This window comes from Dryobates pubescens, chromosome 13 (assembly GCF_014839835.1).
Source record: "Dryobates pubescens isolate bDryPub1 chromosome 13, bDryPub1.pri, whole genome shotgun sequence".
In the NCBI taxonomy this organism is placed as follows: Eukaryota; Metazoa; Chordata; class Aves; order Piciformes; family Picidae; genus Dryobates; species Dryobates pubescens.
Genome location: NC_071624.1, coordinates 29,066,517 through 29,089,935, shown reverse-complemented (window position 1 = coordinate 29,089,935; position 23,419 = coordinate 29,066,517). Strand labels below are relative to the sequence as shown.

Below are 23,419 nucleotides of genomic sequence, written 5' to 3'. Positions count from 1 at the left end.
CTCCCTTACCTGATCCCTACAACTGAAACAAAGTAGATTCTTCTAAAGTTGAAAGTACTTGTCTTTTCATTACCCAGTAAAGTCTAAATCATCTGTTACAAAAGGCAGCCTGAATTCTCCAATGTGCATGGTGTCTGCCACAATTTGGTCTTCACCAGGCAGAGGTAAAGAGCACAGACATCCATTCTCAGTTGCCCAGGAAAGAATGCACTGCAGGGTATATGGAAAACAAAGCTGGAAGGTGTGAAAAAGACTCTGGATTATTCAAATCTTCTATCAGTCATGACGGTTCAAAAGTTATAATGCAAAACTCCCCATCTGAAGGTTATCTGCAGGACCACAATGTGATTGCAGTCACATGTGGCTGCAGCACCAGAGAAACCAAGAGAATTGCCCCAAATTTACTTTAGCTTGCCCAAGATGAGAATCTGACCACGTCCAAACAAAACCCTAACAACACTGCAGGCTATAAGAGCAACCATCAGTGGCTGGAGTGTAACATCCATGAAGATATCTGTGATTCTGATACACTTCAGTGACTGACAAGATTCCAGCCCTATTGTTCCTCCTCTCCAAAATGCCTTGGACTTCAGTCCCCGTTCCTGAGGCACTCCTGACAGCTCTGAAAACATACCTGACACTCAGAACTGGCTGAACTTCTTCAGCTAAGTATTCTCTTGCATTCAATTTGGGAAAGCCATAAGGTATGGAGCGATGGCTGAGGCCTGCTCTCTGGGAAGAGGAAGTCAACCATACACAATGTCAACCAAGTTCATTCCTAAATGCAAACCACATTGGGCTGTGGAGCACGATAATAAAAACCTGCTGACCTAGTTTCCTGCAGAACAAAATCCTCTGTCCTCTCTCCTCCTGTGCCAAACCTAAATCAGATCTCCTTAGGAGAAATAAATTAACCCTTTGACTAGCAAGGAAAACTCTAATAATGATCCTTAGCACTTGGGCAGCATTTCACACCATGAGAGTAGTATGGAAACAGTAATTGGTCCATCCCCACAGCTCTGCAAAAAGGCAGGATTATTAGAGGATGAAAGTAAAACACAAAGGATCTCACAGATCTTAGCAGAGTTCAATAGGGAACTTAAAATTTATTTGCTTCCAAAGGATTCTGAGGTATGAAGCTCTGAGCTTTAACCACTTTGCTTGACAACCTCTCTGCATTTTACTCTATGCAAATACAAAACTTTCATTCATGATGTGGCAAAAAAATAACAGCACAGCTCAGCCTTTTGAACAACTGCATCAAACCACTCAAGAAAAGACTATTGTTCTTCCCAAATTTTGCAATGTCAACTTGCAGTCCATTTCTGGTAGATGAGAGCTGATTGTATTTGCTCCAAGTGTTTGGCAGAAGTAATCACTTCTAATGGCTTCACTTCCTCAGTGATGCAACGTTTCATTTGAAGGGATGCCTGGGGGAACTTCAGAACGGACACAGACTGCAAAAATAACAGGGCATGTCTCAACAAACTCAGCCAAGAAAATCCAAATGGGAATTCTCTTGCTGTAGGATGCTTCAAAAGGCAGCCTTGGATCATGCTGCAGAGCAGCACCCCACTGCAGTCTGTTAGAAGCATCTGGGGAGCCTCAGATTCTAGACTGCTGAGAATGCCTTTGCTGGTTCGCACTCCTACAGTCAGCTGGAGGAGCTTTCAATCATCTGTCAAACAGGGGTTTATTAATGGAAAGAGTGGAGATAACAAATGCTGTCCCTCACTGCCATACAGCTTTGCAAGCAGTCTTTTAGTGTGAAGTGGCCGAAGTGCAGCCTGCAAGTGGAATTGCTAACAAAGCTCTGTGCTGCGGCCAGAGCTTTCACCACTGTTATCAGATGAAGACCCTGCAATGCACTGCTCCCTTAGGAACTGAGAGAGATTTGTCAGCATCCAGACAGTACTCCAGGACCTGAAACCTCTCCATCACCACGTGCTCCATTGGCATCTGTCTCACAGGGTGCAGTACCTAAGTTACTGACAAGCTACCAAATCGAGACCTCTGTAGAGCAGAAGCGGTGAGGCTCTGCTACACAAAGCAGCGTAGCTCAGAACTGCCATGGGTGAGAAAACTGCAAGAGGAAAAAGGTAACAGAGAGAGGCATGCCAGTGCCACTGCTTCACTTGTGAAGAAGCTACAGGCTCTATCACTTTGTCGATCTGCAGGGAAGCTGTTAAGAGGGTACAGGCTTACAGGGCAAAGACAGCACTTAGCACAGTGCACCCTTCAGGGAGATGAAAGTGAAGAACAGAGAACCTGGGTTGGATAGCACTGCAGAGGCCATCTTAACCATGTCTGTTCTCTGGATGCTGCATCTTCACAGGTAAACTCCATAAAAGCTGCTGTTCCAGCTTTGAAATGAGGAAGACAAAAGACTGAGTTCTCACAGACTTATTACTACCATTGGTCAGGGTTAGAAATGTGATGATGGAAAAAGAGCATCTTATTCATCATATCTGGTCCCTGAGGGGTTATGAGTTGTATATGCTTACTTTATTGACACAACCATGTTTTAACTTCTATTGTCTTGCAGAGGAAGAGCAGGCTGAATTCAATTCTGGCTCACACATCATCTACAATTCTAGCCAAATCCCAGCCACACAACTTTTATTACTGGGAGGATGTCAGAGGCAAAAGACACAGCTGGATATTCAGATCCCAGACTGAGTTTTGCTGTGTTGGCAGTCAGACAAACCAGCTTTTGATTTGTATGTAAACAGAGCCAATCTGAACTAGAAGGTCATTAAGAGAAAACACATTTTACACAACAGCCATTGTACAGTTGCTTTTCCAACTTTCCCCATACTAGCTTTTTTTTTTTTTAAAAACAAGACTTTGTCTTCTCATGTTGAGTGTCTCAACAGTTTCTGCTCCCACTGAAGCCAGGGGCCAACCCCCAGTGACTTTGATGGGACCAGAAGATGGAAGGAGAAGGAAGGGGAGGAAGGAGAAGGAAGGGGAGGAAGGAGAAGGAAGGGGAGGAAGGAGAAGGAAGGGGAGGAAGGAGAAGGAAGGGGAGGAAGGAGAAGGAAGGGGAGGAAGGAGAAGGAAGGGGAGGAAGGAGAAGGAAGGGGAGGAAGGAGAAGGAAGGGGAGGAAGGAGAAGGAAGGGGAGGAAGGAGAAGGAAGGGGAGGAAGGAGAAGGAAGGGGAGGAAGGAGAAGGAAGGGGAGGAAGGAGAAGGAAGGGGAGGAAGGAGAAGGAAGGGGAGGAAGGAGAAGGAAGGGGAGGAAGGAGAAGGAAGGGGAGGAAGGAGAAGGAAGGGGAGGAAGGAGAAGGAAGGGGAGGAAGGAGAAGGAAGGGGAGGAAGGAGAAGGAAGGGGAGGAAGGAGAAGGAAGGGGAGGAAGGAAGACTGTCCAAGATTCTACAGCTCCAATTCTACCACCTATGTGGAAGAACTGGGAGAATTGGGTTGATGTAGACCCAAAACACATGTTCTATAAAACCCACAAAATTTGCAAGTCTACACCCTCACAAAAATTCCATGGAGGTTTTACAATGTCTGCAGTCCAAACATGGCTATACTTCAATCAACAGGAAAGCAACCAAGTTCCTTTTATGACTCAGGAGTGATGATCACAGTCAGTACTTCCCCGCTCTCCCCCACCCCTAACCCCCTCCCCCCCATTCTGACATTGTCTTCTATAAATGAGTCAGAAGGGTCCCCACTGAACACCCAGCAATTATTGCAGGGAGAGGCAAATTCTTGGGAATTTCCCTCATCCCATGGTCCTGTCTCAAAGGCCCCAAGGACATCTTATTTCTGTAGCTCCTCAACTCAACCCTTCGAGTCTGCCACAGAAGGGGATGCGTCCCACTCACCCCTCAAGCACCACAGGCACTGCTTTCTACAGTCTCTTACTAGCTGGCAGCACAGGAGATGCCTTCTGACTCCTCAAGAAATGAGGATTATATTGCTGGCATTCAACAAGGCAGCAGCATATCATGGCATTTAAAGTGGTCCAACAGCCTCTGACACTGTGCCTTGTAATTGGAAACATCCTGTCCTTAATGAGCTTAATAAAGGCCTTGCTCCCAAGGCTCAGCTATTGATTATTCCATAAATTTTCTAATGGCTGTCTGAACTAGCTGTTAGATGAAGGGAACAGGAATAAACCAACAGCTGGTTCTAATGTCATGAGACTCCTGCACCCACTGAAACTTCTTGTCTTCCAGAAACTGAGGCAAACTGGGGGAAGTTACTGCAATTATCTCCAACCAAAGTGTGAGTACAGGTACACACTACCTGCAGGAGCTACCTAGTACACCTAGGATCCTGGCTTTTAGGACAACCAGGAATTGATGTAATTGCCCTTCTCTAGACTGAATCCCAAAGGGGAGTTTGACCTAGAGAGGCTGCAAATTCCCTTACTCTGTTTTCTTGTGCAGTAATTGCCAAGCAAGCAGAAAATGCAAGTCCATTGCAGATGGATGATGCTCCCAAAGCCGTGTCTTAGCCTCAGATCTCACAGCTTTATTTTAACTGAGCCACTCAACATCTCCTACTGCAGCTACAACTAAAATAAGACTCCACACAAAGAAACCACACAGCTCTTGAGAACAAGGCATTAACGCCCAAGCCATTACTGGGAGAAGGCTTTTAAAAGTGCTCCCAGTAGAAACAGGAATGTATTTTCCCTGAGTAAGCTGGGAGGAATGCAGATTCAGAAGCTTAAACTGATTCCCTGCTAGATTTCTTCTGTTTGTTCCTCCCCTTCAATTAACTTACAGTGACTGTTTGATAAAACTCTTTCTCTTTAAGGAGAAGAGTTGACCATTTTCTCTTCCTGCATAAAAGACATCAGTTTAGAGCAAGGCCTTTGCAGCTGCAGGTTAAAACGAGTGACTGGCAGAGATGTTGCTGAGCTATCAAAGCAGGAAACCTTCCAGGGGCAAAGAAGGGATGCCTGTCATTCTCCATTAGCTCCTCAGGGTGTCTGCTGGCAAAACATACTGCATTGTTCCAGTGTCTAACTGGCAAAATAAGTAGGTGGTTGTATTTTGTCAGGTTGAAAAGGGGACTCTTGGGTCTAACTGGTGAAAACAGCTCTAATCTAATGCCTGTATCTCTCCATAGCTACTAGAATTGTGACAAAAGTCCATTCAGAACATTCTAATACCAAACCCTGATTTTCATCCTGGAAACCAGCAAACCCAAAGACATTTCCTTCTGCATGGTCACAAGCGGTCTAGTTACAGAACCGCTCCAGTCAGCTTATCTGTTTGTGTTACCAGGAGACAGCAAAGCTGGGACAGGCACCACCCACAAATTCAGGATGGGTCACTGAAGCTTGCTTTGCTCCAAAGAAGATGTCTGTCTTTAACATCTGTGTGGGATTTTTAAAAGCCACTAATGAAAGAGCAGTAAAAAGCATTTCTGAGGGCATGGACTAAGAAATAACAACACACACCCCCCAAATTTTAGTGGATTTTCCTGTTCTGGTGTCTTCAGCCCAAGCCAGTTTCCCAGACTCCTTCCTTTTCTTGCTATCAACTTACCAATACTGATGTTTTTTTAAGTTGAATCAAACTTTCATCAGCTCCAGGGGATGGCTGGGATCCTTATTCTCATCTTTCATGTTTTGAGATCAGTATTTCATAGTTTTTATTCTGCTAAAATAATTTTGAGCCTTGAAAGGCTAAATCTTGGTGCTCAGTATTTTGATTTGATTTCCATCAAGACATTTTGTCCTTTAGCAGTACTCCTCCACTTCCCTCTGTATTTTTTCAGAGCCTTTGGCTTCTCTGGCCAGACTCTTGCTCTTAATCAAACCCTGCTGTGACTTCACTGAAGTGGTTTGACAGGTCTCTGTTGACATCTGAAGGAGAATCTTTGCATGTTTTGAAAAGGACCATTGCTCATTGCTCTGCAGAGGTAATCTGGGGGACATGCCCCTTTAGCACTGAAAGGATCATTTTCCCCTTCACCACAGACCCTTCCCCCTTTTTGTACAGCAAGGAAGTTAATTATGCTGGAAAGCTGAGAAAGGACCTGGTTCACAGAAGCCCCAGGGGGGAAAAAAAAAAAAGGGCAGATTTCCTTATTGAGGAAAATATCTGACTCAGGACAAAACAGCTAAACCTAACTTACTGCAACACAAGCCTTTGTTGCAGAAAGCAGCTTTTCCTGGAGGGCAGGGAGAAATCTCAATCCCCAGAAGAATTTCCTCTTAAATTATTGCATAGAGCAACACTTATAAAAGCAGAAGACAGAAGGCAGACTTTGATATAATCCCTTTTATAAGTGTTCTAATGTCCTAGAATACCAGCAGGAGCTGCCATGTGGTAAGCACTGTGGAAAAGTTACCTGTTTGTTTAGACATGTGAATGAAAATAGGTGGCCAAATATTTTGCTGTCTTCTCAGAGAGGCAAGAATTTCAGCTTCAAGATTTATACTACACAGAAGTGAAAATCTGACTACAGTGATTACATAAACACCAGGATACTGACAAAGGTTTCAAGACTTCTTGTGTTAGTATTCAGGATGGTTCTAAGTATTCCAAAGATGTTAGACTGATTTCCCTGTGTCACACACTGACTGTGTGAGCAGTTTGCAGCTAAGGGTTTCTGGTCCCACAGATGTCATTCTTGCCTAAAGAAAGTTCTGCAAAACCAATAAAGACCCTTACAGCAGTGCTGGGATAAGTGAGATGAGGAGAATCCCACCACTCTCTACTGAAACATGCAGCTCTTCTCAAATAAAGCATGGCAGCAGCTGTCATCAGCACATAGATCTGCTCTTTAGAATTAGCAATAAAATAAAATACCAAACTAGAACAGAACCAGGAACTCAGGGAGACAAAATGTAACTAACTGCCACAAGTATTTCAGCAGATTTAAAACTATTAAATACTCATACCAAAGTATGAAAGATGAGAGCAGGGAAAGCAGAAAACCCAGGGAATGTATCACCCAACTGATCAGGAGCACTAACATAAATAAATCTTTAAGTATTCCATTCACTAAGATGGCAGAGGTCTGTCAATGAGTGAGTCAGAAACTGGTAGGAAATCACTGAAAGCTTTGCCACCAGCCTTGACTGAGGCTTTTATCTCTGCACTTCCCTTGGTGCCCTCAGTTTGAGGCAAGCTTTCTTGCAGCACACATTCTCACTTCGTGCTTGCATCTCCAGCTTTCCTGCACTAAGCACCCTGCACTCAAATCAATAAAGCCATCACTGAACCATCTAACTACAGTCAAACCAAAGTGGAGCAGTGGGATTTACTTCTCAGCTGTTTGTGTAGGTGTTTCTGACTTCCAATACAAAGGTTCCCATTTCCAGGGACACGGTTCATTCTCTGAAGGGTCTGAGCGGGTTTGTGTCATTCTGATCATCACAAGCAGACACACACGGATGATTTATTCAAGGATATATTTTTCCCATGACATTACAAACTCACTTCTCTGCCATGGGGAGCTCATGGAAGGAAGTTAGTCAGGAGTTAAACATGAGGAAGTGCAATAAGCCTATTTACCTTCTAGGGTGAAAAACCAAGCCCAACAGCAAACAATTATTATACAGGGGGGAAAAAAAAACAAACCCAAACACCTGAGTTTGAGCCTCTCTGCAGCCTCATAAAAGCCTTGCATCTAGCCTACGATTCTGCATGGGCAGATGACCTCTCTCCTGAGCATTGTCTAATCAGAGCCCTTTTGGACTTCAGTGAAATCATAATAATAATAAAAAAGAGAATGGAGAGCAATTTCCATGGAAACTTGGAAACAGATGTAACATTATTTGCAGCAAGCCTTTTGTACTGTGAATGGAAAATTTTCCAGTTTACACAAATCTTGGCCATTATTTTCTTTGCAGTGCAAACTTGGGCCAAGTATTTTCTGTCGTATTAATGATGCAAATAGTCAGCTTTACTTTCTGCCCATTAAAACCTTCCACAAAAGCTTCAGAAACTGCAGCAAAATGCCTGATATTTATCTTTCCATGAACCCAAACTAGATATTAGAGTAATTTGGGCTTCTTTTTCGCTTGTTCTGCTCAGAAAGTGAAAAGAGCTTAGAAAACATCTCCTGTTTATATGTAATGTTTCAGACTAGCAGACAGGCAAAGCATTGGCAGATGTGCCCAGTGTTAATGGGAACTAACTCTTCATATTAGATTCTAACTCCTGGTTTCCTCCATACCATGAGAGGCATTTTTCTAGCTCAGGAGCATCTATTCACAGACTCTTTATTTACAGGGAGCTCTCTTAGCTATAAGTAAAGTCCCAATATTTACAAGTCCAAAACCATGGCAATGACTTGTGACCTGATAACTGATTTTAGAGATGAAACTGTAACATTTTTCTCCCTTAAAAGCAGCTGTTCAGTTGAGGCAGTGTTGGAGAGATGGTCATTACATGTCAGCTCATGGGGACACCTCTGCAAATCTGGTTCCTGACCTGTGCTATTCACAAGTAGGAAGAGCCCAGTGCTCTAATTTAAAACCAGGCTGTCTGCATGTCCATCTGCCCACCTACAGTAACAGGGTGCTGCACTCCTGGACATGCCCTCTACAGCAAAGAACTTTTCTGCAGGGGATTTGTGTGGACCTCAGATCTCTAGGACTGCAATGCAGGTACAGTTTGGGGGCCTACTTGTGCACAAGGCCTGAGTTGTCTTTAACTGAGGCAACAAACAGCAGCAAACACCTGCGGAAGGATCAGTGCAGAAGAGTTGTCTGGTGGAGAGTGAACTTGTCCTGCCCTAGGAATTCTGGGTGTGCTTGAGAGAGTCATTGTTTGAGGCAAGGGACTGCTTAATCAGGATTTGGTCTCTAACAGAGATTTCATCACAGGCTGACTGACTGAAGCTTTCTCTTTACAAGTTCACAAGCAATTCAAAATGTCATGTTGATTTTCTACCTGCCCAGCCCAGTGAGATTAAAGAGCAAGTCAATCACCTTGCTTTTCAGATGCATTTCCTCTTGTACATCATGAAAATTCTACTCACTCACTTGTAGATCATGCAAAGAAAGAGGAAGCAGCATGACTCAGCTCCACACTACAATGGTTGGAACAGATCCAGACCTAGCAATCCTTTGGGATTTCCTTACCAAAATACAAGTCTGCAGCTTGGGTAATGTAAAGCATCCAGTGTCTGTGTAAGAAATGTTGGGTGGGCAGTGTGCCAGCTGCAGTCCTTAAGCAATATGCTTAGTTCTTTACTTTCTTGGAGAATTATCTTTCGAAGAGTTAGCAAGGGAACTAAAAAAGTCAAAGGCTCTACAGTACCTACAGAAGACAAAATGCTGAAGAGGAACAGCCTCCTGCACTGTATTCTGTAGACTTCAATTTGCATAGAAATCCAGCAGCAGATAATGTATTTATTCAGCAAGTTTCACATCATGCCATACTGGCAAATATTTTTGTATCATCAGTAAATTACAGGAGGAGTAAATTACAGGAAAACTACTGACCCTGAGGAATCCAGGAACTTTGAGGAAGTTTCAAGAAGCTTGAGCCCTAGTGCTTTGTCTAAACTGCTGAAAAATAGTACCCTAAAATTTATCTACCCTGAAGCTTCAGTCTCCTCTAGAATTTAATCCTGATCCTCACCACTTTGCTAACACCTGACCCACAGATGTTTTTCATAAAGAGCACCCACATGGTGAATTATTGCAGGGTAAACAGTGCATGTGAACACATTTCACTGGGTAAATAACTCTCAGCAAAATTCAGCCTGAACTTTGGTTCAGTTCACTCCCTGGATGCACAGCAGACAATTTGATGGTTCTCTCACAGCAATCTCACCTCACAGATACTGACCTCAAATCTAAACTTGTTTCTTAGCACAATGTTGTAGATCCTAGTCCCAGAGCTCTGGGTGATGAATCTGTCTTTTCAGGCACTACATTCACTGGGGGAAATCACCCATAAGTCATTATTTACATAAATATGTGTAATACTGGTAATGAAAGTAACAAAGAGGCTTGATGCAAGCTGCTTCTCTGAACTGGCCCTCATCTTCACAGTATCACCAAGGTTGGAAGAGACCTCAAAGATCATCAAGTCCAACCTGTCACCACAGACCTCATGACTCGACCATGGCACCAAGTGCCACATCCAATCCCCTCTGGAACACCTGAAGGGACAGTGACTCCAGCACCTCCCTGGGCAGTACATTCCAATAGTTAACAACTCTCTCTGTGAAGAACTTTCTCCTCACCTCCAGCCTAAACTTTCCCTGGCGCAGCTTGAGACTGTGTCCTCTCGTTCTGGTGCTGATTGCCTGAGAGAAGAGACCAACTCCCTCCTGGCTTGTAGCCTCCCTCCTTCAAGTAGTTGTAGACAGCAATTCAGAAAGCATTTCTCTGGCCTGTGTACATGGGGGATGACTGAGAAGTATGGGGAAACTTGCATCACACACTAACCAGCTTTATACTGCATTAGAGGATGAAAGGTGAGCAGGCTTTTGGGCTCAGTTAATTTCAAAAGATGGTTCACTGGGTAGATTTTATGCCTAGCAAAGCTTAGCTGCTTTGTTCCTTATTCCTCCTCAAAATGTTTTGGGCATTGTCATATGATTGTACTACAAAGCTTAAAAGTTATCCAAAACCAGTTCATGTGAAGCGAACAGAAACATCTCTTTTCATGCCAAAGGAAAAACAACTCCTATGCTGTTTTCCTAAGTGAGCTGAAAACTTGGAGAGAAACCTAAAGCTAAAAAAAAAGAGAAGCAAAGAACTCAAGAAGATTCATGTTCTGGACTGTGGTTTCTGCTGCCTTAGCTCAAGGGAAAATATGTTCATGGGAAAAGGGCCTGCCTGAAGTCAGGTTTTTATTTCAACTCTGGCTTTTCTAATTGGCATGGCTCTAAATTAGTATGTTGCCATGAAAGTGATTTCTTCATAAACAAAAATACTCTTTATGGATTAGATGACAGCTGTTTAAAATCAAACAATCACTTGTACCATGTTTCTTAGCAATCAGCATCCAGTTTGGCTCCTATCAACCCTGGGTAGACAGCGATGAGGCGACTTAAAGGAGGCCTTTACAATGTTACTTCGGAGTTGTGCTGATTCAAATTGCTACATCACCTTCCCAGAAATGAGTTCCTAAATTAATCCCAAAGCAAGTGCATCTTTATCTTCTATCTTTGTATCTACACACAGCCAAAGAAAACAGCATGATGCCTTTGAAAACCAGAAACCTAGTATGGCTTCATTTAAGAGACTCAGTTACTGTCAAGCCATTATGGACTGTCTTTAATACTTCTGTCTTTAGCCAAGAGTAACCAGAGTATAACAGAATTCCAGACTAACCTTGTGAAGACCAGCTTACAGACAAACCTGCCACAGTTAATTCAGAGAATTTGTAACTGTAACACTGCAACAAGGGTAACAAAATGTGATCACGCTGCCCAGACACAAAATGCTGACCCCCAGCAAGCACAGCTAACATCAGACTAAAGGCTGAACCAATACACCTTGACTTAGGGATGATCATCCCCATTCCTCACTGCAATTGTCTTCTACATTAATGAGATTTACATTAACAGGTAGCAAAAATATCTAATTTGGTCTTTTTTTCTGAGATTCCTCAAGACTTTTTAGAATGATACAACAAGCTTTCACTGAACTGGAAAGCAGACTTCACCCCCTGTTTAAAACTTCAATGCAATTCTGTTGCAAACGAAACCCAGTTACCGGTGGTCGATGACTGTGACAGCAGAAGCAGGAATCCCCAGAACAGAACAACTCTGCTCCAGTTCCTTCTTACGAACCTCGCCTTGATTGTAGTAATTTCCTGAAAACAGCAAGCACAGCAACACCTCTAACTTAGTGTGGGAACAATTCCTCTTTTCTGCATCAGCATCACATACTGAATAAAGGGACAGCACTTACGTGGCAAGGGGCTAACTCCATAGTTTTATCTGAGAAACACCTGACTTACCACAGTAAAACTTGGAGGCAAAGTCCTGCCCACCTTGACCACATTCCTCATATTTATGCACCAAGTGTGGCTTGCAGCTGTTCATGAGCTGCTTTGGCAAGGACATCGGAAATCACCGTGTCTGATCAGATCAGTGGCCCAAAAAGTCCAGGACCCTCACCCTAAAACTCCCCAAAGTCAAATGCTTCTGCTAAAGACACAGGAGATCTTCCAAATTCTGAAATAACCTGCTTGGGAAACTTTCAACAACCTGTTTGATTGGCAGATGTCTTATTCCTTGTCACACTACAATTTCCAGCTCTTCTGGGCTTTTAGTTTGTGCTTTTTGTTTAACTTTGGTATATGCCTAATCCACTTCTGGACACTGCTTAAGTTTTTAGCAAAGTTTAATATATCTTTGGGTGCATTCCACAGGCCAGCCATGCTTTGTGGGGAGTAAAAAGGGGGTGGGAGGTCTTCTAATGTGTACATGTGGACAAACTGCTTCCACGTTATCTGGATGGACGTCACTAATATACCACAAAACAATTGAGCAAGACCTTCTCATAAACACAGGAGAAACTGCCTCTGCAGTGAGGTGACTGAAAGTTTACCATTGGCAAATTCCCAGGGTGTCTCTGTGGAAGAGGTTAGGGAAATCTGAGTTCACTTTTGAAAAGCCACAATATTCACAACAAATCAGTGATAATTAATCTCCTTAGGAAAGGCCAAAGAGTCTCCTTCCCTATTAGATGCCTTTAACTCCCTCCTGTACTCTAAGCAGCACAAGACCCACAGAGCCAAGCTGAACAGCAAGTCTTAAGTACTCAGAACTGTTGAGATAAAACATGGAAAGCCTGTCACATGGTGTATTCATTAAGGGATTAAAGTTTATAGCATAGCCTGGGCCACTTGTAATGAGCAGTAGCTGTCGTAACACTATGACACTGCAAGAGAATACGGTGACAGAACTAAAAGGACTTGAAGAAACAATCAATTCCATCATGATTTTTCAGAAGTCTGCATCACTCATAGAGGAAATTCAGGCACCAGCTAATACACCAAACTTGCAAAGAGCTTGTAGAACCAAAAGAAATCTAATTTAGATAAGGCATTTGGGGAAAGTTGTGGCAGACTGAAATCAACAACTAGCAGGGCAAAGGGAGTCTTTATCTTGAAACACTGCTTCTTTCTTCAATGAATTATTTTCCTCTTGCCCTGACACTCTCTTATTTTTCCTTGGCATCAGCCATGCAAAGTCCCTGCCAGAGCTGTGATGGCCCCTGTCAGAACAAGGCCCTGCACAGGGCAGTACTTTCCACCCAATTTTAACTCTGAAGCAATAAAATGAAAAAAATAAATAAAAATACAGCTAAGTATGAATGTATGATTCAAGTCTGTAGTCAGCTGTCTTGAATTACACTAGAACTTTTTATTGTTGTGGGTGTGAGTCATCTAAATCTAGCCTTTCTCCCCAGCAATGTTGCAATCACTAGCAAGCTTTGTAAAATTTGCAGAGAGAGAAAAAGAGTAACCAGAAAAAAAATGAATCTGCCTTCTTGCAGGCTGTGAGTGAATGGTTTGGGGAGACTGTAACGATTAGCTGTGGGTTTGCTGAGGAACACATCAGCTTGGCAGTCTGCAGCTGAGATTATATGTTCCAGCTTCAGCAAAAATGAATTTACCCAGTGGATTATGACCTGAGCACTGTGGGACTTAGTCCAGATGGACTTTTTTGCAAAGCCTTCACCTACGCTAGCGTTTTAAGGTTGCAAAGCAGTGCCACAGCTGACTGCAGGTGATGCTTCATCCAAACAGTACCACTCTTCCCAAAATGCCTAACTTCCACTGAACTCAAAGGGACAGATCTATGTTCCACAGCTTGAAAAATGTGTCAGGACATCAGGAATATGCAAATGCTAACAAGAAAAAAATACCGAGAAGCTATTGAGAGCAAAACCAGCTGAACAGTGGATGCTGTTGGACCTCATCCATGGAGCACTCACAATAGAGTCAGCTACTACACAGAGCAAAGCACATTTATACTGAGTTATTATTTCAGTTGAAGATTATTCAGTGGGTAAAAGCCTGGTTGGCTTTTTTTTCCCCCCAGTGCTGCAATGCTAATTCATTTGGAAGTCATTGTGACTGACATCTGAAAACTGCAAGTATGATGGTTTGTCAAGTAATGATTTTGTCTCAGCATTACAATTTGCAGAGTCTTTGATCAACTCTCTTGTCATCATCAGTCACACAAACAATAGCAGGATGAACCATCTGAACCTCCCAAAAGACTAATAAGGGGCACAGAAAAATCTATCAGCTCAGTGACTGTGCTCTATATAGGCTGCTAGTTCTGCTAGAAAGATGTGCAAGAGAGTAGAAAGAAGGCAGCGTAAAACACACTGAATGTGTCATGCCACTGAGTCAGGAGGAAAGAAAAAAGTTAACACAGCACTCCTTTGGAAAGTTCTCCAGCTGTAGGGGTGTATTGGTCCCCAGATCTGAAATGTCAGAGTTGCACTTCAGTACTCTCTCCATAGCTGTGGAAAACCCAACTGGCATCCACTGACCTTTGTCCCTCAGAAAAGTCAACGGAAAGCTTGGCACTAAATCTTGAATGGGAGGTACAGACTGACCAGTAAAGCCATCACACCACCAGACCTCAACAATAGCTTAATCCTCATCTTCTCACCTACATGGCTTGTTTTGACAGAGAGCTTTGGGAACAAAGAACAGAAAAGTTGGCAGTAAACCAGCTGGAGCTTTCAAAACCACACAGGGCCCTTGCCCAAATATAAGTAGCTATCGGTGGAAGGTGTGTTCGGATATTCCTCCCAACACAAAACCCAGTAAGGATCTTTAGTTTTCACTGCAGGCTCCTGAATTCTGGTATAGCAGTATGATCTGAAAGATCAGTTAGAATGAGGTAGTCTCCTAAGGAAAAACAGCTGAACAATGCAGTAACTAAGGGGGAATCAGTTCTGCAGGAAAATAAATAAATCTGGAGCTTCAGTAGATCATATGAAGAGCACAAGCCTGTCATGTGCTGTGGAAAAATCTTGTGCTGTGCAAACAGTGGAGCTTGTGTGAATCTTTACATTCTATTCAACCCCATAAAGGCCTTGGTGGGAATAGTGCTTCCAGTTTTTTGACCACTGAGCTTCAAAAGAGATGGGAACCAACTGAAAAAGTCCAAAGAAGAGCTATGAGAATGCTCAGAGGTTTATAAAACATGATCTATGAGGAAGATTGCATAAAACAGGGTTGTTTAGTCTGGAGAAGATAAGACAGATAAGTCCTAAAATACGCAAGAGGCTGCTACAAGGGGATACTTTGATTTCCACATTCATGGCAGATAGGAAAAATAAACAAACCCAACGGTCCAGGAAAAAAGCCATTTGAAGAAAGGCTAATGCAGCACTGCCACAGACCACACAGGCTGAGGAACCTCCCCGGAGGTTCTGAAGAACAAACTAGACATCTGTCTGCAGCAAATGAAGACACGTTGATGATGCCTTCAGGTCAACTGATGGCCAACATGACCTCGGGTTCCCTTCAGGCTTGTTTTTCCATGACTGGATTGTTATGCAACTGTTATTTTTAGATGTGTTACAGCAAATGTGTCATGATGACATTAAAACTGGATCATCTAAGCAAGTACTCAAGAGATGGCAGAATTACAAGAAGATGCCAACAGGCCATGCTGAACAGCGGTTTTACAGCTTGCTGAGGCTCCTGCGCAGTTGGAAGTACCTTGGTGCTGCAACAGGAGATAGGATTGTGAAACCTCTGTGCAAGGGAGATTTGGCTACTGCAACTCTGCAGGAAGCAACACTTAGAGCAAAGCTGCCCATGCACTGCAGCTCTCTGGAGAGCAGAGATGTTCCAGCTAAGTGCCAGGACCCAAACCATGACATCAAGCTACCCATGGAAGGCACAGCACCACTGCACAGGTATTGCTCAGCGGTGCGATGCTGTCATGGTAGTACAGGCCTGGGAGGCCCTGTTCAGCATATTGTAATGGTTAGCCTCGATGATCTTAAAGGTCTTTTCCAACCAAAACGATTCCGATTCTGCACAGCAATGGCATCATGCGTGGCACCACGGTGGCATCACACGAGACGCCACAGCTGAGCAGGGTCATCCCACAACACAGCCACCGCTCGCTGCTCCGAGGCACCGACACGTCACCACAGCCCGGAGTTCACGTCACAGCGTGAGGCCACACACTGGAAGGCATCATGGTGGCATTCCTACGACGTCACGGGAGGGAAGCCCGCCTCCAGGGGCGGCCGCGACGGCAGCTCGGGGTTTTGTGCCCCGCAGTTCCCGTTGCGTCCCCTCTCTCACCTGAGGAGCAGCACAGCAGAGCCGCGGGAACGCCAGCCCTGCGCAAGCCAAGCACCGTGGGGGCGAAGAACATCGCTTCGTCATCAGGGTGCGCCGTCACCAGCAAGGCGCGGCCGCCACCCGCCCGCGCGGCCGCCGCCACTGCCCTTCCGCCCAGAGAGGCGCGAACCCCGTCCGACGCGTAACGGCGCCGCAGGCAGCGCGAGCCTCCGAGCAGCAGCGCCAGCAGCAGCGCCAGCGCCGCCGGCCCCCAGGCCCACGGCTCCGCTGCCATAGCGACCGGCGCCGCGTGCGCGCCGCGCTGCTCCGGCAGGAAACGGCAGCGCGCCAGCAAGGTTCCGGGCCACCAAAGGGCCTCCCCCACTACCACCCCTTCCCTCTCTTCCCCGCCCCGGGGCGGGGCCACTCGGCTGGTGTCGCGGAAACGTGCCGCGGCTCTGCTGCTCCAGGGCTGCCCAGGAGGAGGGGCATACCGGGTGGCATCCCGCCGCGCTGCCCTCGCCAGGCCTGGCAGGGTCTCAGGCAGGGAGCGATTGCCTGCGGACAGGGTTTGAACGGTAGCCGTGCCCCTGGGGAGAGTTCGTCGTTGCCCGGGCCCTGCAGCGCACCAACCGAGCCGCTGCTACATTAAGAAATAATAACAAATAGTGACAAAACCTAAGCTTTCCAGCGTGTAGTACCTGTTATCCCTGCGCTGTGCTGCTGTGGAAGAGACGCGGGTTAAGGGAGACATCAGAAGCAGGGCAAGAGGTGCTTATCTTCAGAGGTGTTCTGCTATCTGCAGATCTTCGTCTATCCCCGTATGGCTGCAGGGAAAAAAAACGTTTGGATGTGTCTTAGAAGTGAAATCAACCTTTGGAGAAGGCTGCAGAGCAAAAGGAGACAGGAAGTAGTGTAATAACCATGAAAAAGACCATGGGATATGGGATGCTTTGGAAATTTTGCTTTTCAAGATTCAGGCAGTATTTGGGCAGATATTTCAGGCAACATGGAAGACAAACATTAAGTCAGAGCATCGTCCATTTTCTGGAGAAGAGAACCATCACCTGTCCATGATCTGAGTGTCCCTCCAGCTGTCCTTACAGATCATCTGGGACACGAGTTGCCTGTACTTTCCCTGTCAGTGACCCAGCAGCTCACTGGCAAGTGCTGCACCAGATGTAATCCCCCACTCTCTCCATCATTAAAAAAGAGGCACCATGATGGAGTATGTTAGTTGCGTAGGTTAAGAACAAAATGGTGAAAACAGCTCAGAGGAATTCAGTACTGGAAAAGCAGCTAAGACCTCACAAGATGCATGCCTGACTTGTCTTCACAGATTTTCACTTAAACACTTTAACTTCCGGGTGAAGAGATAGTCACTGGCATGTGCTGGGATTAAAGACCATGAATGTTTCACCTGGAGGTGTGTCATGTCACCTTAACACAGCACTTTGTTAACAGAGTGGAACTTGGCTACTGTAATAGCTACAGATTTAGCAAAATACATGTTTTCTAAGTAACTCTGTTTGCTACAGTGTAAGCCCCTGCGTTTTCAAGCTGAATAAACCACTCTGTGGGCACATATCCACAAATGCGGGATGTAACTTCTCGTGTTTATTGAGAATTTTAACAAGGAGATCATTTAATCTTACTAAATTGTATCTCTCTCCCCCCCCCCCCCCCCTCCGCCCTTTAACCAGGTAAGGGACAAATTTGTGGTCTTAGCACATCTGGAATTACGTATCTGCAGGTAAACCACCATGCAGATCTCACTGAAAAAAAATCAGGGAACAATTCGTACTCTTCATGTGGTAGAAGGAATAAAAAGACATTGGAAACCGCAACTGGATGATCTTTAAGGGTCCTTTCCAACCCAAACCACTCCATGTTAAACTTCTCACATTTTTCGGAAGTCATTCGTCGCCAGAGGCAGAGCCACGACGTCACTGACAGCGCGGGAATCTGACGGGCTCCAGCGGAGGTGCCGCAGCCTGCGGGGGGCGGGAAGGGCACGGCGGGGGCCGGGCACCCTCTGGGCGATGTTCCGCACTTGGGACGGCTTCCCGCCCCCCGGCTCCGAGCCGCCCGCATGGCCGTGTCCCGCTGCGTCCGCCGGTGCCCCCCGCGCCCCCCTGCCGGCCCGTTATCAGTTATTATAAATTTACATCGGTTCGCCCGTATTGTGGCGGGGTAGAGGAAGGCGCCGCGGCTCTCCCGTTCCTCTCCTTTCAGTAGAATGACCGGGAGAAGGGCCGGGCCAGGCCCACCGGCAGCGGCTGCCAGCGGTGACGGGACCCCTCGCCTCAGTGCCGCCGCGCCCCGCACTCGCCTCATGGCGGCCGCCCCCGCCCCCCGTGAGCCCCCTCATCGGGGAAGGAGGAGGGAACCCTTCCCCGCCGCACCGGCCAACGGGTCCTGGAAGGAGCATAGCAGCTCGGCCTCTCAACGCCGGGCCCGCCCGCGGCCTTTCACGAGCTGGCGCAGCCTGGCTAGTTGGGCACAGCGGTATGGCAGGAGGAGAGGGCGAGCTCCCGCGGCCGCTACAAACCACCGAGCCGCGGCGTTGCCGTTTGTACAGCAGCTGCCAGGACCTGGCGAGAGGGGGTGGAGCCCACCGAGCCGGGGGAGGGGAGGCAAGATGGCGGTGGCGGTGGCGCTGAGGTTGAGGTGAGACGCTGCGACCGTCCAGCCCCATCAGAACCTGCCGCCCGGCCCGCCCCAGCGCCGCGCCGTCGGTAAGGGCAGGGGGCCCGGCGGGGCGGCGCGGGTGGACGGCGCGGCCCGAGGGGGCAACGGGGCCTACTGCCTCCGCTGTGAGGAGGAGGGGGAAGAGGCGGGGGCCCCGGCCATCCCTTCCTCCTCCCTCCTCACCGGGGAGAGAGCCGCTCTCGTTCTCGGGGGGAGGGCGCTGGAGTTGTGGGGGGGTCCTTGGAGGAACCGTCGGGGCTGGGGGAGGTGGGTGGGTTAGGTGTGGGCTAGGGCGGGGGGTGCCCGGTGCCCGCAGGGCTTTTCCTCCATTGAAGCTGTTTGTGTGCGGGAAGGTCCGGTGGGGCGGGAGGGGGGGGGGGGGGAGGCGGCGTGGGAGATGGCCCTTGCAGGGAAGTTTCAGGAGAAATCCCAGAGAATCGCTGTGTTGGGTGTTGATTCCTGTCTTGTAGGTAGGAGAAGTGCAAGTTAAAAATAAATAAATAAATAAATAAAAATTAAAAGGGGCCAGTTCTGCCAAACCGGCCGCTCGGCCAGGAGCGCGTCAGTCCCGGCCCTGTGCCACTTTCCGAGCTCCCGTGTCCGAGGGACACCGCTGCCGCCGGCTCCACGTTGAGGTTTGTCGGTGGCAGGGTGCTGTTGGTGATGCTGACACTGAATTATTCATATAGGACCTGTAAACATCCCCAGCTTCTGTCATCTCTGAGCTGCTGGAGGGCACAATGGAAGTGGCTTTTTCTAGAATTGTTCTGACTTGATGGTAAAGAACTTTGTACTTGCTGATTGCTTTTGTACTTCAAAAACGTGGGGGTATCAAGTCGGTTGCAGTTAGACGAGGTTCTAGGTGGGCTGATGAATTGTTAGTGTTAGACAGGCTCAAGTAAGGAGCAAGCTAGTAGTACGAACAATCTGTTGTCCAAAACCTTTTTGTTTCATGGGTATGGTCTTCAGTGTATTAGTTACCTTTTTATAACTGTAAATAATGTTATAATCTCAGAATAATCATTAATAAAGGCCAACTTATTACACTGAGAAGGGGAAGATTACACGGAGAAGGGGATGTCTAGTTCTGCAGAGTTGGTTTTGTGGCAGAATTCTTGTATTATGCAGTGTTTTTAGATAGAGCACTATAGTTAAGAACTGATAGAGCTCAAGTAGTGACTTTTATTCTAGGCTGTATGATTTGGGGGGGGGGGAACCCAGTGTTATTTTAAAGAATATTACTGTTGTGGTAAGTAGGATGTCCATGGGCACAGCCTAAGTTCCAGAGTCAGTAAACATATAGCATTGTGTCACTGCACATGAGGACTGTGCAGATCTGTTGCGATTGTGCACTGGAATTTTATTCTGCAGAATGTTGTTATTCCTGATTAACTAAACAACCTTGACATTTGGAAAGGAAGTGTGTAATATTTGAAGTGGATTTCGCGTTAGCTGGAATCTCGTGTCTTGTGTTGGGGGATGAAAAACCTTGCAGATCCCAGGGATTCAAAAGTTCAGAGGAAACAAGCCAGCGACAGTGACCCTTTTTATGGAAGTTAATTTTTTCCTTTGTGATACAGTATAGGCTGCTGAGGAGGAAAAAAGAGTTTTCATGTGCTTTATGTGCAGTATAAGTTTCCTCTTCAAAATATGTATTGGTCACTAAAATACCTAAACTTCATATTCAAACTTGGGAAGGAGCAGTATTTTACATCTTCTCTCTAAGAGTTTTATCTAATGTGCATTTTCTCATGTGTGGAGAGAATATTACAAGTGTTCTCTTCCAAAAGAGCTGCTTCTCTCTAGCTTGTTAGTTATTGTGTGAATCATTTAAAGGTAACTCTCCAGATTGAAATTACATACACAGAATCCAAGCATATTAACTTTTCTACATTGTACTGCTGCTGATTTATGTCAAATATAATTTATCTCCTACAGCCACTTGTTTCAGTTGTTCTTTTGGGACATACATGGTTTTCATTGTGATCTAATGGGGTTTGAAAGATGCTTAAAAACTGCAGTAAAAGTAGGGACAGACTCCAAAGCTTCCTTTCAGTTTCCCCCCTGTAGTCCCTTTTCATTTTTCTAGTGGTTCTCTACCTGCATCTTCTAAGTTACTTCATTTCTCAGTTACAGCATGAGTAGTGAGAGATGCTTGCAGGAAAGGGAAGCTTCAACTACTGCTAAATACATAAATAACTGGAAAATAATTTGTATGAGAGAAATTTGTTTTCCCCTCTATTATGTTCTTAATATTGTCATTTAAGTTACTCTTTCAGAGCTCTCAGCCAGAATTTTTGGTCCCCTTCTTTTATGCTTGCCTGCAAAATGAATGTTTTCTTGCATGATCAGAAATGCTCTTTGGATTTCTAGTGTGTGTAGCTGCTTAAATTGAAGGGTTTAACAATTACTTGAGCTGGAAGGGATCTGTGCCTCGTGCAGGTGCACTGTAACACAGTACTATCTTGAGAACAGACTAGTAACCAGACAGTGGTTTCATAATGCAAACAAACGTTTCCTGGATGCCAGTCTTGAACTCTTCAAGTCATTTATGTTCTTTAGTCAAATCTGAATTCATATTTCAGATAACGAGCTATTCACTGAACATGTTGCCTTGTCTCTACTGTAAGTGTTCCAGATAAGCATTCTGACCTGTGCAGGACTGCTGTCTCTAAATATTTACTTTGTGCTATTTCTAAATTATGCAAATAGCCAGGAACATGCTGAATAAATCTTCCATTTTAGCTTCTCTATCCTTCAGTGGTTCTCCATCTAGTCATGATGATTTGTGATGTTCCCTTTCTCTTCTGTGCTAGTTCAGTGTTTATCCACCATCTGTTAAATGACTACCACAGTCTGGGCCTACTGGGGCTTAAGTTTAGTGAGTTGGTGTTCACACAGAAAGCTCCTTCTTACCTTGGAGCTATGTTTCCTCCCAGCATCCTAAGAGAGATTTCTGTGTCCTTGAATAGCTTCATGTCTAAACTACTCCTGTAATGTTGCCACTCCCAGACTGATATGATAATGCAGTTTTTTCTTCAGGCTTCTTGGTCTGTGTGGTTTTTGAAGTCAGTGCCTTCACCTGCTCATAACTACAAACAGTGTCACAAAACAAAGATGCTGCATTGGTACAAAGATGCTTCAGTAATCTCTGCAAACTCCTATTGTTTGTAACTCTCAGCAGTAAAAAAATGTCAGAAATGAATTTTTGATGCAGACAGATTGCCTGCACAAACTGTTGACCAGGACTGAAAAATTCTGTGCATGTTGCATGAGGAGTCTTGGGTAAAACTGAAAATGAAAATGCATTCACAAAGATGGCAAGGGAAAGAACACCTATAAATGAAAAAGGGTGAGCTAAAATCTATTTAAACTAACAGGATGTTTCATCTCTCCTCTTGTGCCACGCATTCACTTGTGCCTTATGCTGTGCTGCAGGGAAAGGGCACTTGGCTCATTCTCTTTGTAGCCTTCATGAAGTCAGAGGCACACTTGTCCCACTGAGGGTCGAAAACAGCCACAGGAGCTTTCCCTGGCTGCAGGGCACAAGCCACATGGTCTGTGTGAAACATCTGGGTTGTCACTGGTGGATTCCTGGGCAGAAACTGGGGATGTTTTGAAAAGCAGGTGCTCTCCTAAATGGCTTAAAACACAGTCACGTTCCGAGGAAGATGTCTAACAAATGTGAATGCAAATCAGCTAGGAAATGTGCCGAGTCCTGTCCTGCTTGTCAGTGTTAGAAAGTGAAGCCCCTGCAAGTTCATTACAAGTTCAAGTGCTGTTCAGCAAAGTAGATAGGTGTATTATTACGGTTCAGCTGTACTCTTCACCTCATTAGGAGTCGTTTTGGGGAAAAAAGAAAGAGGAGGAATTAGCTTGAATGAAAAAGACAAGTTGTTCGTACTTGCTTATCCACTGTAGAGTTTTATCTCGGGTTCATAGTCTTCAACCCTTCTTTCTGTTTTTAAGCTCTCTGCAATGCTGGACTGGCAGAGAAGGGGTCTTTGAAGGTGGGAATTCTTCCATGTGGCCACTGTAATTTCAGCCTTCTAGGAATGTTGTTCCCCAAACTTTTCTTAATGAATGTGGTCACTTACCTGTTCTATCAGAGCCATTATTTGAACAGGTGCCAGTATTTCGCTATGGTCTCAAAGGTCAAACTTGGGCATTTCTAGAACCTTGAAGTTGTGTGTTTTTTTCACAGCTATCAAAGTTTACTTCCACCACTCATAGTTAAGATCTCTTCCACTCTTTACCTTTTTTTCCATGACCTAGAGGCCGTTGTGAGTCTTGGAGTTATATTTTCATATCTTGTGGCATCGCCTGTGAAGTACAACAGCTCAAACTTAATCCTAAATGTAGTAACCATAAACTTGGTTTCCAGAAGGCCATGGGGCATTTCCTGTGGATTATCTGAATGGACCTAGGCCTTGCTTTTAGACAACACAATTTCATTTTAACCTTCTTGGGAGTTTTAGCTAAAATCTAAACTTGCTTTTATCAGAACACAGTGAACT

The 23,419-nt window shown here is 45.4% G+C and overlaps 2 protein-coding genes across 4 annotated transcripts in view; one reads left to right on the top strand and one right to left on the bottom strand.

Annotated features, from left to right (window-relative positions):
- Positions 1 to 18,548, bottom strand: part of PIGL (phosphatidylinositol glycan anchor biosynthesis class L) — a 61,915-nt gene extending 43,367 nt beyond the window's left edge. Inside the window, exons 1-3 of the mRNA XM_054167005.1 lie at positions 18,116 to 18,548; positions 16,233 to 16,769; positions 11,654 to 11,753 (exon numbers count right to left, since the gene is read on the bottom strand). Of these exons, the coding sequence (XP_054022980.1) occupies positions 11,654 to 11,753; positions 16,233 to 16,769; positions 18,116 to 18,548 (1,070 nt within the window). The remainder of the gene's footprint in view (positions 1 to 11,653; positions 11,754 to 16,232; positions 16,770 to 18,115) is intronic.
- Positions 18,549 to 18,830: 282 nt separating this feature from the next.
- Positions 18,831 to 23,419, top strand: part of NCOR1 (nuclear receptor corepressor 1) — a 62,262-nt gene continuing 57,673 nt past the window's right edge. For 2 of the 3 annotated variants that reach the window (XM_054167071.1, XM_054167069.1), the window contains exon 1: positions 18,831 to 18,949. The gene's annotated coding sequence lies outside the window, so the exon portion shown is untranslated. The remainder of the gene's footprint in view (positions 18,950 to 23,419) is intronic. The other variant, XM_054167070.1, reaches the window with a different exon arrangement.